The 19034-nt window shown below is 24.9% G+C and overlaps 1 protein-coding gene across 3 annotated transcripts in view; it reads left to right on the top strand.

Annotated features, from left to right (window-relative positions):
• The window catches only part of LOC122508948, a 61979-nt gene that overhangs the window by 7727 nt on the left and 35218 nt on the right, over nt 1-19034 (top strand). The window contains exon 1 of one of the 3 annotated variants that reach the window (XM_043622631.1): nt 13887-15171. The exons of the other annotated variants lie outside the window; for them this stretch is intronic. Coding sequence (XP_043478566.1) covers nt 15110-15171 — 62 coding nt within the window. The 5' untranslated portion in view covers nt 13887-15109. Of the gene's footprint in view, nt 1-13886; nt 15172-19034 lie in introns of those variants that run through there. 3 annotated transcript variants of the gene reach the window in all.

Raw genomic sequence — 19034 nt, forward strand, 5'->3', positions numbered from 1 at the left:
TTTTTTAGTCGTCAAGTTTAATTTTTCAAAAGCTACTTTTTTACTGCTTTTTTTAGTTTAAAATTTCTTTTTGAAGAATTATATTTCGAAAAATTATTTTTTTTAAAAAATAATACATTTTCATATTAAATTTCAAAAAGAACTTTTGAAAGAAAAAATTATATTTTTGAATTAGAATTGTAGTTCTAGATTTGATTCAGCTTTTGAAAGAAAGAATTTGAAATATTTACGAATCAAAAGAGTTCTAGTTTTCAGTATTATAGAAAGGTAAAAAAAAAAGAAAAAAAAAAAATTATTTGTAGAGAAAAGGAGTGAGAGAGACATATTATAGGCAAATATAGCTATTAAACATTGCAGGCTACTTTGCTTGAAAAGCGCATTTTCGTTTTCAACTAATGCCAGGAGAGCCACTGGAGAATCTGCCTTTTCAATCCAAGGCCAAGGTCTGAATCCGCAGTCTCTGGCGTGGTAAAAAATTCTCTTTACAAGAAATTGGTTGGAAAATATCTTCTTTATTATACCTCATTTTTAAATCATATTGACATTTGACTTGAAAACGCTTTTCTTCGTCACACAAATCTTGAGAATATTTCCGTAGCAACGATATATTTATATGAGTATACGATACAAGGAGAAAATTTTTCAACTACTTTTTTTTTTATTTTCATTTTTTTTATTTTTTACTATAAAACAAATTGTATCGAAATTGCGACTATTTTTCATGTTTCGAAAGTTTCGAACATTCAATTGAACACGTTATTTTTTATACTCCTCTCAATTTTTATTTTTATGGCAGAAAAATTATTTTGTATAGGTACTAAAAAATTAATTCCCAAACTGAATACAATTAATTTAGATTATTTTATCTTCTAGTGTAGTTTATTTGAAAATATTTCCAGATAAAAAAATGTTCGTATTTTAAAGTTGAAAATTTCAGAATATTTTCATTTATTACCTTTTTCATTTCAAGTTTTCATTCATTTTCATTAATTTAGAAAATGGTTTTTCTTTCCAGCATAGCATTTTTTTTTTAATAAACTATAATTTAAAAAAAAAATGTTTCTCAAGGTTCTGAACTCTTTTTCTAGAAACAAGAGAAAAAATAGAGTTTGACAGATCGATTTGCACTATTATTATTCTCAAAAACTGCCAAGTTTCATATACTGAATAGAAATGGGTCGGATGAGATTTTCTGGTAAAATGATGCAGAACTTTTCTTTTCAAAAGTCTTTATAATAACGAGAAAAAGATTTCAAAAATAGAACGTACAAATTATATCATGTATTTTTCCTTATCTTCATGCGATTTCAGAAAATTTTTCTTACATTTTTTTCCTTTTTTTTCACAGTCATGTAGTTTTATTTTAAAACTTGTGATTTTTGTTTAGGATTTTGCACTGTGGAATAGAAATTAAAATCATAGAAATATATTAAGTTTTTTTTCATTCTTTTAAAAAATTACAATAGTATTCTTTGCAACCATTTACAATTAAATTATTTTTAAAACTGAATAAAATTCTTCAAAATAATTCGATTAATTTCGAACATTTTCATAAAATTCTTCGCAAGAATTCAATTACTTTTTCGTGAAAAGAAATATATTCGAAAAAATTCAATTATTTTAAAAACTGGAAAAAATTGTTTGAAATAATTATTTGACGAATTTAATTATTTTCAATTCAGTTTCAAAAAAATTTAATTACATTCCTACGAAGAATTAATTTAAATTACATTGAAAATAATTGAATTCTTATTCAGGAAATTATTTAAATTTCATTAAATAATTGAATTCTTACAGAGAATTTTATTGCTTAAGAAAGTAATTGAATTCCTCTAAAGAATTTTCTTATTTATGAAAATAATTGAATTATTGCGAAGAAATTAAAAAAAAAATTGGAAATAATTGAAATCCTGTGAAATTTTTATTATTTATGAAAAAAATTTAATGTTTTCGTAGAATGTTATCAAAATTTTTGAAAATAATTGAATTTTTTAAAAATACTTTATTAAAATAGTAGATATTAAAAATCATTGAATTGAGGAAAATAAATTGAAATTTTGCCAAGAATTATATCAAAAATTTTAAAAATAATTGAATTTCGGAGAAGAATTTCATTATTTATAAAGATAATTAAAATTTCGACGAGAACTTTTTTAAATTTTTGAATATAATTAAATTCTTCGAGAAATTTTATTAAAATTATATTGAAAATAATTGAATTTCTGTGAAGAATTTTGTTATATATGAAAATAATTAAATTATTATCTACAAAGAAATTTGTAAATAATTAAATTCCTGTAAAAATAATTTAAATTTTGCTAAGAATTTTATTAAAATTTTTGAAAATAATTGAATTTTGGAGAACAATTTTATTATTCATAAAAATAATTGAAATTTTGTTGAGAATTTTATTAATTTTTTAACTAATTAAGTTTCTGAAAAGAATTTTAATACTTTTAAAAATAATTGAATTATTGCGAAGAAATATAATTATAAAAAAATTATGACGAGAAACTTTTTAAATTTTTGAATATCATTAAATTCTTCGAGAAATGTTATTAAAATTATATTGAAAATAATTGAATTTCTGTGAAGAATTTTATTATTTCAGTAAAAATAATTGAATTTCTGAAAAGCATTTTCTTTAAATTTCTAAAAATAATTGAATTCTTTGGAGTCTTTGTAAAATAATTGAATTCTTGTGAAGAATTTTATTGCTTTTAAGAAAGTAATTGAATTCCTGTAAAAAATTTTGTTATTTATGAAAATAATTGAATCCTTGAGAAGAATTTTAATAAAATGTTTCAAAATAATTGATTTTGTAAATCTTTTTATTAAAATTTTTGAATATAATTAAATTCTTCGAGAAATTTTATTAAAATTGTATTGAAATTTGAAAATAATTTAATTCCTGTGAAGAATTTTATTATTTATTAAAATATTATTGAATTTCTGAAAAACATTTTATTACAATTTTTAAAAACTATTGAATTTTTGCGAAGAATTTTATTATTTTTGAAAATATAATTGAATTCTTTTAAAGAATTTGATTAAAATCTTTGAAAATAATTAAATTGCGCGAAGAATTTATGGAATTTTTTAAAAATTTATAATTGAATGCTCAGTCTTATATGAAATAAATTATAATTGAAAATTCTTTCAAGAAATCTGTTTTATACTTAAACAAATTCCGATTTAAAATGGAAAAGAAACCTTCCTAATGGAAAAGTCCATTTTTAGTATAAAAATTATAATTTTTATCGCAGTGCAAGTTCAATTAGCGAAACTTTGTTGAAGAATATATTTATAATGTAAATGTGTAAATGTGTTGAATATATGGCGCATAAATGCAAGTAAAATAAATTCATTTACCCATGAGTTGGTATACGTGGTGTGAATAGGAAATGTCGGAATCTTAATGCATTCTCAAGTAATAGCGTGCCATTGAATTTCCTGTTGATTGTATATTTAACGAGATGTTAAACATATCGAGCGTGAGGAAAATCATTTGTTATACAACTTGCATATCCAATTTTTTGGCATTTATAATTGCGTATAATTATATTGTATTTTTTTCCCTATACAAGTGTTTCGTGATAAAAAACTATTCTTTTCTCCTATTGTTTAGCCCTAAATCTATTTTTATATTTGAATATGTAAAAGTAACTTTCGCTGTTTTCTCAAAAAAGAAATAAAAATTTTCCATCGAAATTTTTAAAAAATTCATTAATTCTTATTTTAATGCATTTAAATACTTTATGCTGAAAAAGTCTGATATTTGAATTTTTTAACCATTTTTTTCTAAATCCGAGTATTTTATATGTCTTCTGTAATTATATATAATTGCTGGGTATAATTATTTTAAAGACAGTATGGTTAATTATACTCTCTTTGTTAAAATAAAGCGTTTCCTTTTTATACAATATATAAACCTACTGCATGTATAGAGTTATTAATGATTCCCCGCAGTAAAGCCAATTTCGTTGTAGTTGAATGAATAGGAATTAAATGCAATTAAACGCGATTATTTCGACTTTGATCAACGGGTTTCAAATGCTCCTTTTATATATACGTTTGCAACTCTTATTTGAATATATGTAATTTCACTTTATTATGTACTTTCACACTTGAAAATATCAATAATCAAATTATATTTCTAAAATTTTTATTAAAGACATTTATAATTATTATTAAAATTTTCATAAATAATAATATTCATTATTTTAATAAATAGTAAATTTTTTTTGCAAAAATTCGATTACCTAGTATTTTCAATAAAATTCTAATAAAACTTCACGAAAGAATTCAATTATTTCCTAAAATTTTAATAAAATGGTTTTCAGAAATTCAATTATATTTTCAGAAATAATAAAATTCTTCACAGGAATTCAATTATTTTCAATATAATTTTAATAAAATTTATCAAAGAATTTAATTATATTCAAAAATTTGAAAAGGTTCTCGTCAAAATTTTAATTATCTTTAGAAATATTAAATATTCTTCTCCGAAATATAATTATTTTTAAACATTTTTGATAAAATGCTTGGCAAAATTTCAATTATTCTCCAAATTTTTTATAAATTTCTTCGCAGTAATTATTTTTTAAAGTAATAAAATTCTTCACAGAAACTTAAAAAAAAAATTATTAAAATTCTCGTCAAAATTTTGATTATTTTCATAAGTAATAAAATTCTTCTCCAAAATTAAATTATTTTCAAAAGTTTTTTGATAAAATTCTTGGCAAAATTTCAATTATTTTCCTCAATTCAATGATTTTCAATATCTACCTACTATTTCAATAAAATATTTGAAAAAAAATTCAATTATTTTAAAAAAAGAAATTAATAAAATTCTACGAAAAAATTTAATTTTTTTCATAAATAATAAAAATGTTATACAGGAATTCTATTAATTCCAAATTTTTTAAATAAATTTCTTAGCAATAATTCAATTATTTTCAAAAGTAATAAAATTCTTCCCAGAAACTTAATTAGTTAAAAAATTAATAAATTTCTCTTCAAAATTGCAATTACTTTAATAAATTATAAAATTCTTCTCCAAAATTAAATTATTTTCAAAAGTTTTTGATAAAATTCTTGGCAAAATTTCAATTATTTTCCTCAATTCAATGATTTTCAATACCTACCTACTATTTCAATAAAATATTTGAAAAAAATTCAATTATTTAAAAAAAAAATTTAATAAAATTCTACGAAAAAATTTAATTTTTTTCATAAATAATAAAAATGTTATACAGGAATTCAATTAATTCCAAATTTTTTTAATAAATTTCTTAGCAATAATTCAATTATTTTCAAAAGTAATAAAATTCTTCCCAGAAACTTAATTAGTTAAAAAATTAATAAATTTCTCTTCAAAATTGCAATTACTTTTATAAATTATAAAATTCTTCTCCAAAATTCAATTATTTTAAACAATTTTAATAAAATTCTTAGCAAAATTTTAATTATTTTCAGGAATTCAATTAATTTCTTAAGCAATAAAATTCTTCACAAGAATTCAATTATTTTACAATGATTTCAATTATTTTCAATATAATTTAAATTAAATTTCTCAAAGAATTTAATTATTTTTAAAAATATTAATAAAATTGGTTCTTCGAAAGAATTTAATTATATGCAGAAATTCTAATAAAATTCTTCAAATGAATTCAATTATTTTCATAAATAACAAAATTCTTCAAAGGAATTTAATTAGTTTGTTGAGCAATAAAATTCTTAACAAGAATTCAATTGTTTTACGAAATTTGGATAATTTTCTTAATAAAGATTTAATTATTTTCACAAGAATTCAATTATTTACCAATTTTTTATAAATTTCATTGTAATAATTTATTTACTTTCATAAATAACAAAATTCCTCACAAGAATTCAATTACTTTTCTTAAGCAATAAAATTCTCAACCAAAATTCAATTATTTTATGAAATTTGGATAATTTACTTAATAAGAATTCAATTATTTTCAATATAATTTTAATTAAATCCTTTGCAGAAATTTAATTTTCTATCAATAATTGTAATAAAATTTTAATTGTAAAATTATTAATTGGAATTATTAACAAAATCAATTACATTCAGTAAATTAAAGAAATTTTTTGAAAGAAGTCAATTATTGTCTAAACCTTTATAATAGAATCTATTCGTCGAAAGAATTTAATTAGAATTTTCAATAAAATTTAATCAAATTCTTCGCGAGATATCAATATTATTTTCATAAATAAATTTCTGGTTAAATGAAACAATATTTTTTCCTCGAATTAATTTTTTTATTTAATATTCAGAATCATATTTTTCATTTTCTTGGAACTGATCAAGAAAATTGTTCACAATTTTATTTTCATTTGCTAAATTTGTACGGACTTTCGAAATATTTTCTAAAAACGGTTTAATACCAATTTTCTCTTTTCATATTGAAAAACTTAATTTTCTTTTTATTTTGACGCAGTGTTTGTTGTAATTAGACACAAGGTTAACAACACGAAACGAAAATTTCGTGTGAATCTTGTGAAAAGATTTCTCGCGTATATAATTTGAATATGTAGGCTGTGCAGTGGTCTTTGAAATTTATGTCACAGACATTCAACACATCCATATAGAAAATATTGCTCTATATACATATAGTATATTTATATATTCGAGAAACTCTCATGGCGTTTCTTTGAAATATTCCAGACGAAATCCAACAGAGTGCGATGATGCTCTACGGAAAACTAATTTTAAATATAAATTTTACACTTAATTTTTCTGCAATATTTTTACAACTAGTTTTTCTTTTTTTTTTCTTTTCTGTATGTCGTAATTTTTTTCTACAAGTTTTTTTCTTTTCTGTATGCCGTAATTTGTTTCCACAAGTTTTTTTCTTATCCTGTAAAGTTTTGAAAATAATTTTGAATTTTTAACGGATGAAAGTATAAGAAAATTTTGAAGAATATTTCTACAGAAAAATAAATACTAAGAAGAAGAAAGAATATAGATTACCTTTCGAAAAATTTAGAAATATGGATAACTGTGGATTTGAATTTTAACTTTGTTGCACTTAGGAGAATTGCATGGAGAGAGAACGAATATTCACTGGGCGATTAACAGGAATAGTGGACAAATAAAAACTGTTGATGAAAATATTCTTTTTGTACGAACAATCCCCAATTAGCCACCAAACATTAAAGTTAATCCACTTGAGAATAGTGCCAAAGAATAATAATCGACTAATGGTGCAGAGAATTTCGAAAACATCATTTTCGTCCGGCACTCCTAGGAGAAGGTGTCTTAACTTTCCCCCGTCGTAAAGAAAATTTGTCTCTTCACTGATATCATAATCAGCTTTTCCAACATTGACCATTGTCATCTTCATTTTATTTTTTTTGTTTTCACTTCCGAGTACAAAAAGTCAATAACAATCGAAAAGCTGTTCTCAAAGTGTGTTTGTTTTTGTTTCTTTTTTTTCTGGGTCGATCATTTTAGAGAGAGAGAGAGAAAGAGAAAAAAGAAAATATTCGTATCGGTCAGGACACAGGGAAAAGTTCGAGGCACACGATCGCACAAATAACTGATCTCGATCAGCAAATGGGAACTTGGTACACTTTGCCAAGGTTCAATTCTTGCAGCTTCCTCTTAAAATGATTACCTAACGAGAATCGAGTGTTGTCATCATTCGAAACTGTATTTGACGTTGTAGTAATTATATATTTACTGACAAAAATTCCCTCACTTTAGATATCTGGTATTTAGTGATACAAAAAATAGGAAAAAATAGTTTGAATTTTCGGAAATGCCTTCAATTTTAATCTTTTTCCAAAAAAGGGTAAAAAACTGTGAAATAGGCTTTATTTTTATGATTATTCTGATTAATATTTTGTTATTATTATTATTTTTATTATTATTGTCATTATAATTGACGCAATTATCATAATTATGATAAATGGAGCATATTACTGTGAATTTCTCCCAACTGCGTTCAATTAAAATTATAATGGAGGCAACACCTGCATAGGAACTAAACATGGAACTACTGTATATTATAATTATGAATTCTCATTTTCTATTAATATAACACCCACTATTCGAGTACACAAACATATATATGTGCCTCTTGATCTGCGCGCGAAAATAAACTTTAAGAAACTTAATTTCTCTTAAAGAGAATTATAAATTAGAAATTTAAACATTAGTTATAAACTCTGCAAATTTTAGTAATAATTTATTATTCCCTTTAATTAATGGATTTATATTTCCCTAAAGAGCATAACTGAGAATTAAATTGGACCAACATATCAAAAAGTTATATATTTTCCTGACTTTAAACTAGAAAGCAATTTGTAATTTTTTAAAAATTTTGAAATATAGAAAAATTGAGGAATTAATTTTTGAAAATAAAAATAGAAATAAGAATTAAAATAATGTTTGTCAAATTTCTCCTTACATTTTTTTTTAAATAGTGGAGAAAAAAGAAAATTTTCAACAATTTAGAAAAAAAGAGCGTAGTTTTTTTGTTTGGTTCCTAATGGGCTAATTATTACCTTGGACATGATAATTGTTTTTTTTTCTGGCGTGGAAAAAATGTGTTGAATGCATTGCACTTGAACGGACGGCTATAATATTACAGAAAGCGGAAATTGTCTCCCTTATGAATTCTATGTGAATAGCACCAACTCGAATTCAATCTCCTAAGTGTCACTATTCACTCCTTGAAAATGCAATTTAATCCTCAAAAGTCAAAATTACAGGTTTACCACTAAAAATAAAACTCGTACATTTGTTTTGAAAAAACAAAAAGTTTTGTTTATTACAGAAAACATTGTTGATTACAACAATTGTAGGGATTAAAATGGAAACATATCTTTGATTTAAATATCTTTTAATTAAAATGGAAACATGTCTTTGATTTAAAAATAGGTTAAGAATAGGTTTCTTTTGCATCTTTAATAACTTAAGGAAGAATCCGACTTAGAATCTATAAAGGAATCGGAACTAAAGATGAAACTAAAGTTACTAACACTTACGACGACAAAAAGAAATAAAAAATAAATTTTCTATTTATTTTTTTAAATGATCTTTTTTTTGTATAATTTCTCTATAAACTAGATCTAAACTTTAATACAATAATCCAGACTTGACATGATACACGAAGGAACCTGCAAGGATGATCGATTACTAAAAAAAACATTGTGCACAATCATTTATTGATACGATTTATTTATTTTATAAAAACATTTATTCGACAACGAAACAATATAATTAAGAAACAATATTCTGTTTCTCTTTTTAATTCTATTTTCCATATTTTAATAAAATTTTTAAGTTTTACAAACCGTACGTTTAGATTTATTTTAATGATGCCAACGAATTTTGACATGATAATATGACTTTTAAGGAATTGAACATTTTATTTTTAAATTTTTTCATCACGTGACTTGTGCGGGGAAAAAATGAGATTGAATGACATTAAAAATGAAAAAAGAATGATAAAGTGATCTTGGAAAAGTTTTTCTATTTTTTCCCTAAAGGGAATACATCCCGTACAGTTTGCGTGACAGAGTTTCGTCTATTAAGGTATTTTACGTGATTCATATATAATATATCGTTCAAGGACACTGCGCAAAACTTTCATCCGTCCAAATATTCGAAGAAAATCTTCGACCAAACAAGTTACAATTCACGCGATATCATTTACTCTAGGAAGTTTAATCATATCACATATATAGTCACCAAGAATTTCTCTTTGCTTTCTGCATAACCTATATATGTAACAAGTGCTGTAAATTTCATGAAAATTTTATTTTTTCGTATTTCAATCATGAATTTACTTTAAATTCAAATTTAACGATTTTTTTGTTTATTTTTTCATTGTTCATCTTAGCGGCGATAAAACATCAGATCTGAAGTTTGAAGATGACTTTTTGGTATTTTTGTTCGCGGTGAAGTAATTCTGAAGAAAAGTATCCATAAGAAGAAATGTATTTTAAGGTTACGTTTGTTTCATTTTTCCCTCAATTAGAAGTTTCTGTGTTTAATTTCAAACCAAAATCAGTTTTTATGGAATATTTTGCATGTAACAAAGAATTGAATATCAATTGTTTATATTGAGAGCAGTGAGTCAATCTCCTTTTGTGTATTTTCATTCCGAAAATTGCAAACATAACCTCAAATTTTTGCTTTCTGTAATGCCAAAAATAATAACAATAGTAAATATAATAATAATAATAATATAATCAATGTAGTTCATCCTATATAAATATTTCGATCGAGTGATAAATTCATACTTATACAATTATAATAACAATTATAATTATTATAATTACAATTACAGTTAACTTACTTATAATGATCAAACACAATGTATTCATGCGAAAAACAATTTATTCCATTTTCCTTTTTATTTATGCGGAAGTTTGCGATCTGACCTTTTTTTCACCCCATGGCAGATTATTATGACTGCTGTGAGTTGGAATAAAGAAAATAATTGATCTATTTGTTTGATTCGAATATATTTAGCGAGAGAGCACAGCGGAATTATTATTTATCGCATTTAGTTCGAGTCGTTTGTTTACATTTGCTTTGTTCTAGTTTTTTTTTTATTTTCATTGTCAGCTTTTTTCTCAAACAAACAAATCTGTTTTTTTGTCATTTGTTCCTGTAAAGCCATTTTTGGGTAAAGGATAAAATTTTATTTTTATTTTATAATACAGAAAAATTTGTATGTCGCACGGGGGGTGAAAGTTGTACTTTTAGCATAATAATTAGTTCTTAGAAATTTCAATATTTTGCTCCTTTCATTAACCGGAAATGTTGCTGGTGATTTCTTAATTAGGATTCATGACAGAATAGGAGTTTTAATGTTGTTTTTCCTGTTTTTCTTCTTTAAGAGAATTCTAAGTTTTATTTACTTTTTTGCCAAAACGAATATTCAAAATAATGTTCTGATAGAATAATATTAAAATAATGTTTCGATAGAATAATATTAAAATAATGTTTCAATAGAATAGGATTCTATATTTTTTTTAGTAATTGAATCATCTTTTTTTCCTGTGTATTTTGAAGTTTTAGAAAACAATAAATATCATGTTTACTTGTAATTGTAGAGACACACAATTTTCACGTATTAGTATTGTTTTATTTATAAATTTCGTGATACGAGGAAAAACTAGGAAAATGGTTTAGAATTTAATAATTGGAACAGTTTGGCAGAGCTGCCGGATGACTTTCTGAATGAATCGGAAATTATATTTAACTGCTATCACTCACCACTATATGGGGGCTTTCCAACATCTTCTTTACACTATACTTATTGTTCATTACTTAAAGTCGATAAATTAAATATCCATTACACATTGAACCCAAACAGTTCTAATCACTTTTCGTAGTACGTGAAATTTTATAATTAAAAATAATGCCACCAATAATCGAAAACTTTTCTTTAATAATCGTTCCACTTAATTTTCTTTTTTTAAAGTTTATTCAATTATTATTACTATTATTACTATTATTAATTAATTTAATTTATCAACTTTATTTATTAATTTATTTCTTAAAAACGTTTCTTTCAATAATTAATACTCATTCAATAATTTGAAATAAAGAAGCAGTTCTTCTTTACTATTCAAACAAAAAGTGGGTGAAAAAGTTATTTATAGATGTTTTGATAAAAAAAAAAGATATATTAATGTTGTAGACCAACTATATTTCGAATATTTCTATTTATATTCAAAAGTTCATTATTTAAACAATAATGATCGAAATTATCTTCATAGTAAAATCGCAGACAAATAATTACGATTGTTTCATATAAAAATGGCTATACTTTTTTCCAAACAATTTAATCGATGCGGTGCGTGATGGGAAACCACAAAGTAATCTATTTCAAACTCATAATAGTAATCAACCGAAATATCAGGGAATTTTCCCAAGTTAAATTAAAAGAACATTTTTTGCTGCTCTGTAAAATTTGTTAACATTATTTTTGTTTTTTAAAAGAAAAAATAATAGCTTCTTTTAATTATTTTAAAGATAAAGAAGAAACAATTAAAATTTCTACATTTTATTGTAAAAAATAGTAATATTAATTATAATAATAATAATATAACAATAAAAGTAATGGTAATAATAAAAATAATAATAATAATAATAATGATAATGGTGAATAAAGCAGTAATTTATTTTTCATAAATTCCGTAAATGATGCGAAGTTTCGCACATGCAAACTGTTTATAAATATACCTCTAAAGAAAATGTCTCTTTTAATATTTAATTAAATCGATTAACAAACAAGCAGAGTTTTCAGGCTATTTTTACATATTCATGTTTCTAAATAATAATCTAATAATAACAACAACTAATAACGTAGATATATATACAGTTTGAACAATTAGAATCCAGTTATAATTTCCGGGGTGCGTGTTTACTCACTATACATCAAATATGCTCATGTTAACAAACCTTGTCAAGTGTTTTTTGAATTTATATAAATAGATAGAAAACAAAATAAACAGAAATTTGCTATATAGTAGTTTTTAACACTAAGAGAAAAAAAAATCACACGCTAATCAAGAAATAGTTTTTTATACACTAAGCGTCGCGGCGACAATTTTAATTTTTGAGTCCTTATGAATTAAGGAGTTTGCGATATCTTTTAGGAGTTTTAATACATTTTTTGTGTAGTCAAAATCGAGTTTCTGTAAAATACTGTTTCTACTTTCTATCAGGTCTTGTTTTTGCCTTTTTAAATCTTAAGGATGCTTTAGCTATTTGACAGGATTTTCAAGTTCTGAATACCGATTTTTGTGATCTAGCCCAGATTTTTAGTATGGGCTCGATATGGGTTCGATTTTAATAATATCAGAGAGATTGTGGCTTCTGTAGTGCAGCTGTCTTTCAAGATTTTCTAGTTTCTAATACAACATTCCATTTCTAGTTGTTGGCAATTCAAGTTTCTGCATAGATTTCTGTACGACATTGTTGGAAATTTAGAGCATCTGGAATTAGACATTAATTAACAGTGCTAATGGAGGTTTTTTTTTTATTTAGTGGAAGATATTTCTGGTTTGTAACAAGTCGCATATGATGGACATTCCATTTTGATGCTCCGATTTAAGTTAATTTTTTAGTGCTGCTTCTGTTTTAAAACAACCTAAACGAACTTTTTAATCAGCCTTATCACAACTACCGATTTTTCACTACATTGATATTTTGCTTTAAAAATCTGACGATTTTTTTAATTTTTAAGTTTTTTTTTATGTAATTCCACTAATCTAGAACAAAGTATCGGTAGATTTTTAAAAAATCTAACCTAGAACAAAGCGTTGGTGGTTTTTTAAAAAATCGGTAGATTTTTTAAAAATCTACCGACGCTTTGTTCTGGGTTAGTGACCTAAAATTCTTTTTTGGTGGTTTTGCTCCCTTTTTGATGGAACAGGTCTTAATTTTAGGTCGTGTTCGTAGAACGTAAAAGAAATTCTATTGTAAATGTAATACTTAGACATTAAGTGTTCAAGTGGTAGAAGTGTAATTATCTATCAAATCTGACATTATAAAGAGAACGTTAGGATGGTTAGGAAAGAAAAGAAGGAAAGGAAATTGCTCTTTTGTTTTATGATAAAGAAGCAGTGTTGGTGAATATCAATGTATGTTAGTGGAGTAAAGGATCTTCAGGTGGTCCATGCCTAATCGAATGTCAAGCTCTGTTGATGCTGTAAGGATCCGCAAACATGTCATCCGGGGGATGGTCGCACGTTGCTATGTGAACTGTGGAGGAAGGATTATTGGGTAGGGTGGTAAAAAAATGACGTCATCAGGCATGGAACATCCATGATCCATCCGGAGGGTCCTCCACCTCGTTGATGCCATCTTGTCTGCGCATGTTGTCTGCGTATGGCTTCAGGTTTTGTTGGCCACAGTCGGCTACCAGACGCGACGCGAATAGCATGTTCGTCGTGGAGGCACATTGCCGGTAGTAATCGACATTCTCCGCGGTCTCTCTCTCTCTTTCTCTCATTATCTTCTTCTATTCTTCATTCCACACATTATTTTCAATAAATACCTGCGATTGTTATTCTAATATTTGTCTTCTCATCCAATCAGCGTGTTCGTATTAGTCAAAAACACGTGTTTCTCGACTGCCATCATCCGTGAGGAACACCACATTTTTATTGACAACCTTTCTCCTTATTTTCTTCCTTGAACTTGGACTCAACTTTGCGGTTCAACGACACGCGTTTCTACATATAAGAAAGAACAAAAAAAAAAAAAAGGAAAGACACCTAGGTCATTGCTCCTATTCCTTGGGAATAAAAATTGCGATCTTATTGTGAATACCGGTGTTGAGAAAATTACAAAAGTAATTCGAGAGAGTGGAAATTGTTTTGAAAAATAAGAAGGGTTGATAACCTGCTGAAATACAGGAGAGCCAATTTGCTATCGGAAAGACAAGACAAGACCTGTTTAGCAGGTAAGACACATTCCCTTTGAAGTCTCTGCCTTTTTGGGTCGTACTATTCCGGGTGTAACTAATGGTCCACGTCTGTGCTCAAGGTGACAAGTGGCTTTGAAGTTTCAAGATAAGCAACGAACACTTGCCAAGTGTTTCTAATTTGACGAAAGTGTCTTCAAGTTTAAAAGCTTCTTTCGTGTTTATAAAAGCTTGGTTTTAGTAAGTGAAAAATTAACTCGAGAAGAACTTTGCAAAGTTTGACTCATCGATATCAAAAATTAAATACTCTGTACAATCAATTGCATCTTCATCAAGTGATAAATATACTTAGATCCCAAGAATTAAAATCGAAATTATAATCGAATTGCATTCTAAAGTTAGTGAATCATTCTTCCCGAGGAGCTAGAATAATAAGTGATTAAGTGACAAAACAGTAGTGGATTTTTTCTGAATAGGGAGTCAAAATTTAAATAGAGAGTAAACATTTAAAGGGAGTAAAAATTCCGCTCATAATGAGAACGGTGGGAAAAGCGATGAAGAAACGAGCAATCAGCTGACTAGAAGAGTTCTTTGGAACACGTACAAAGAACTCGAATATCAACGACCGGATCATCAAACGGAAGACAAGTGAGGATAATCGGGATCGTCATCAAATTTATTCAATCATGACATTCAGCACCACATTCAATGGTGATAAATCCCGTTTCTCTAATGAGAAGTCCTCCCGGTACGTTTACATTTTAATTACAATGATTGCCTATTCTATTTCCCTTGAGTGATATTATTCCTCTGCTATATATGCTTCTGTCTTTGTTTATAACTCTCTTGTTCACACACACACACACAAACACAAGTGCAGTGTACATGTAATGTACGTAATTTGAAACACAAACGGTTAATTACTCTTTTTTTAACATATCACTATATACATATATAAATGGACTTGGAATTCTTCAACAATGAAAGGTTCAAATGTTGAAATGCTTTCTTGGGAAAACATATAACAATAGATGACATTTTTCTTGCAATTTTGCAAATAACTCGGAATTTTTGAATTATTGTTACACCTCTTATTTATTAGATCCAATTTCTTTTTATGAGAATATTAAAAATTTGTTTTTCGTACACAAAATTTGACCCTTTAGGAATTATGAAAAGAAGGTTGACACAAATCAGGGAAATGAGAGTAAAGTCAGAAAAATATCAGGGAAATTTATATCGAGTACTGGAAACATAATAAACGTTTAGAATTATTAATATAATAATAATAATATAATAATAATATTCATAATTAAAAATTCTGGTTCTTGTGGTCAAGGAATATTTTCGAAAAACTTAACCATGAATTGTCCCTTAAATTTTTTTTGCACTTGATTTTTTATTTCTTCAAATATTTTTAGTTTATTTCTCCAAAAAGTTAAATTTTATTTAACTGTTTCAAATCCAGCGCAAGTTTCCTAATGTTATTAATTATTATAAAGAAAAAGAATTTAGTTGAAAAAATTTGCAATTTTCGGAAAATAATTTAATTTCAGAAGGTTTTTTTTTACAAATAATAAAAAAATTCGAAAGAATTCAATTATTTTTAAAACTTTTAATTTTTCCGATGAAATTCAATTACTTTTATTTATTTTATTTTTTAAAGAAAAGTGGTTTTTAAGGTTGATGTCAATTTTACAAAATTCAAAATGTCGGTTCCAATATGGCGGACAAAATTCGCATTACTTTAAGGAAGTCAGGTTTTAAAAGGAATAATTAAATATTTATTTAAGAAATTATTTAATTTTTAAACACTTTTATTTAAAATTTTGAAGAAAAGTAACTTTTAGAAAATTTTGATTACACCTAGAGAAATGATTTATTTGAATTAAATAAAATTTATTTCAAACAAATAAAAAAGGATATTTGTCACAGAACCAACTAAACTTTTATTTAGCTCAAATAATATTTTTTATTTGAATTAATATATTTCGTTTAAATATCCATTTTTATTTAAATGAAAAAAATTTTATATTTTCTTTAAATATATTTTATATTTAGAACAAATAAAAAACACTTTTCATTTTAATAAATCCTGTAAGCATTCTAAAATATTAAAATTCACTTATAACCTTCAAATAAATTTAACAATCACAATCACTAATGGAACTTTTAATATTCATTAAAATAAATGTTTATTTTTATAAGAATATTTGTTAAATAAAGTCAGGTTTTTTTATTGTTAGTCATTTTACTTTACTTTTTCACTTCATATGTAAAAGTCCACTGTCACATTTTTCTCACAAAATCTCAAATAAGACACTAAAATGTAAATGAAATCACATACAAATCTGTTACTTTGTACTAATTAAAATTTTCACTTAAAAAGAAAAATTCTGTACTTAAATCAATTAAATTTGTTAACTATTCATGATGAATAAACCTCTTATAATTGTACGCGTTAAACTGTTAAAAGCAAAACATCTTATTGTTTTACTATAGCAATGCAATATGCGCAGGCGTCTACTTATAAGTCAAACAAACATTTATTTGAATCAAATATATTTTTTATTTGCTACAAATATACTATTTCATAAATTGCAAATATATTTCTTTATTTTAGATTAATTAGTGCATTTATTTGAAATAAATATTAGTTTATTTATTTTAAATAAAATATTTATTTGCAACAAATAAATTTTTCTTAAATATACACTTTTAGTTAAAATAAATAACTTTTTTCTCTGGGTGTAAATTTTTCAAAAAAATCGAATTTTGAAAGTGATTTTAATTTAATAATTGTTAAATATAATTGAATATTACAAATAGCAGTTGAAATGAAATATATATTTATGTTTATTAATGTAAAGAACATCATCTAAAATTCCTATTTTGCTAAAATTAATTACTAGGTTAGAAAATTATCATTAATTTCCAAATGATTACGAGATATGTTTAGATATACCATTAAATAGGATCAGTAACATCATCACATTAGTTCTAATTATTATTGTCTGCCGTATATATATCGTCTTTTGTTATTCTTATCAAATAGCCAACAATGGTTTTCTTATTCTTCTGTTTTGTTTTCTCAACAGTAATTATTTTTTCATTAATGTCATTGTTTTATGTAACAATGTATTTAAATTCGATATATAGTTTTGTGTGTATAAAAAATATAACACAATTATTATAATTTCTAACATATATAATATATGCGCGAGTTTAAAAAAGTCTTAATTACAAAATAGTGACAAAAGCTAAAGAGGGACACATTCATTAAGTAATTTTGTTTATCGCACACACAATCAGAAAGTATAACAGTTCGAATGTATTTAGACGCGAAGACACAATTACAAGAATGAGAGTATGTTAATTAGGTTGAAATTGTATAACACCACGAGTAAATATGTCTTCATTTGACTCTTATAATTAACCTTCTCGTTGTGTGAAAGAAGGAGAAATAATATTCTCCTCTTGGATCCTGAACTTAAAAATTATTTTTCGTGTTTCTAATTAATTGGATCTTCATTTAAAAATAATCCCGAATTAAAATACAAATTTAAAATAAAAATTCAAAATAAATAGTTATTTAATTAATGTTTAATCAAATAATTTTGAATCGAGATTATTTTTAAGTTTGAATTTCGCGCCATTTTATTTCTGCAAACGTCCGCCTAGGGGGCATGAAAAATCTCTCGCAAACGAGGTGAATTAAAAGAGGGGATAATTTTAAGTCGATGTTTCTCGTTCAGCTTTAGTTGTATTAGGTACTTTATAAATATATTGTTCATAATAATAATAATGAAATTGATAATTGTATTAATAATAATTATTATTAGTATTAATACGAATTAATTTTATTTTAATGCGAACGTATAGATTTTGTTCTTTTTTGAAAAAATTACATTTTTATGCGATTAAACTCCTCACGGGGATCATCACTGGACCAATAATATTTAAATTTGTCGAAGCTTCTCATTGAGCCTTAGACCAATATTGGCGATAAAAGTTGATCCAATAGTTAGCCTTGATAATTTATCGCACACTTTATAGAAATTGCATCTTTTATGAAATTCGCTCTTATAGATTCGATAGAACCAAAAACATCCTGTAAAACATTAAAATATTAATTGCCAAGAATGGTTTATGAAATTTAAATACTTTCCTTTATTAAAACAAAACAAAACAAAACAAAACAAAACAAAACAAAACAAAAAAAAAAAAAAAAAAATTCTTTACTTTATAAATAATTAAAAACTGGAAAATATTCTACACAATTCATATAGATTGAATAATGCAATTATCTACTTTTTATGTTGTACTGCTTTAATTTAGATTATAATTTAATAGTCAATTAATTAATTAATTAAGAAAACTTAATTCTCTGGTTTTATCAAATTAATTTTAGATTGAGTTCAGCTTGTTGGGTAATAAATGATAATCAAACAATTATATATTTTTGAAAAGATAATAAGAAATCATGAATGTAGAATCACTGTACAGAACTTGAACTCATGGCCAATGAGAGTAACGTTCTCTTTATTATTACCGTTATTTCTCCATGTTCACGATTAAAACTATCTTGTACTGGAAATTGCAAATAGCAAC

The sequence above is a fragment of the Leptopilina heterotoma genome, unplaced genomic scaffold (genome assembly GCF_015476425.1).
Source record: "Leptopilina heterotoma isolate Lh14 unplaced genomic scaffold, ASM1547642v1 Lhet_59, whole genome shotgun sequence".
Lineage (NCBI taxonomy): Eukaryota > Metazoa > Arthropoda > Insecta > Hymenoptera > Figitidae > Leptopilina > Leptopilina heterotoma.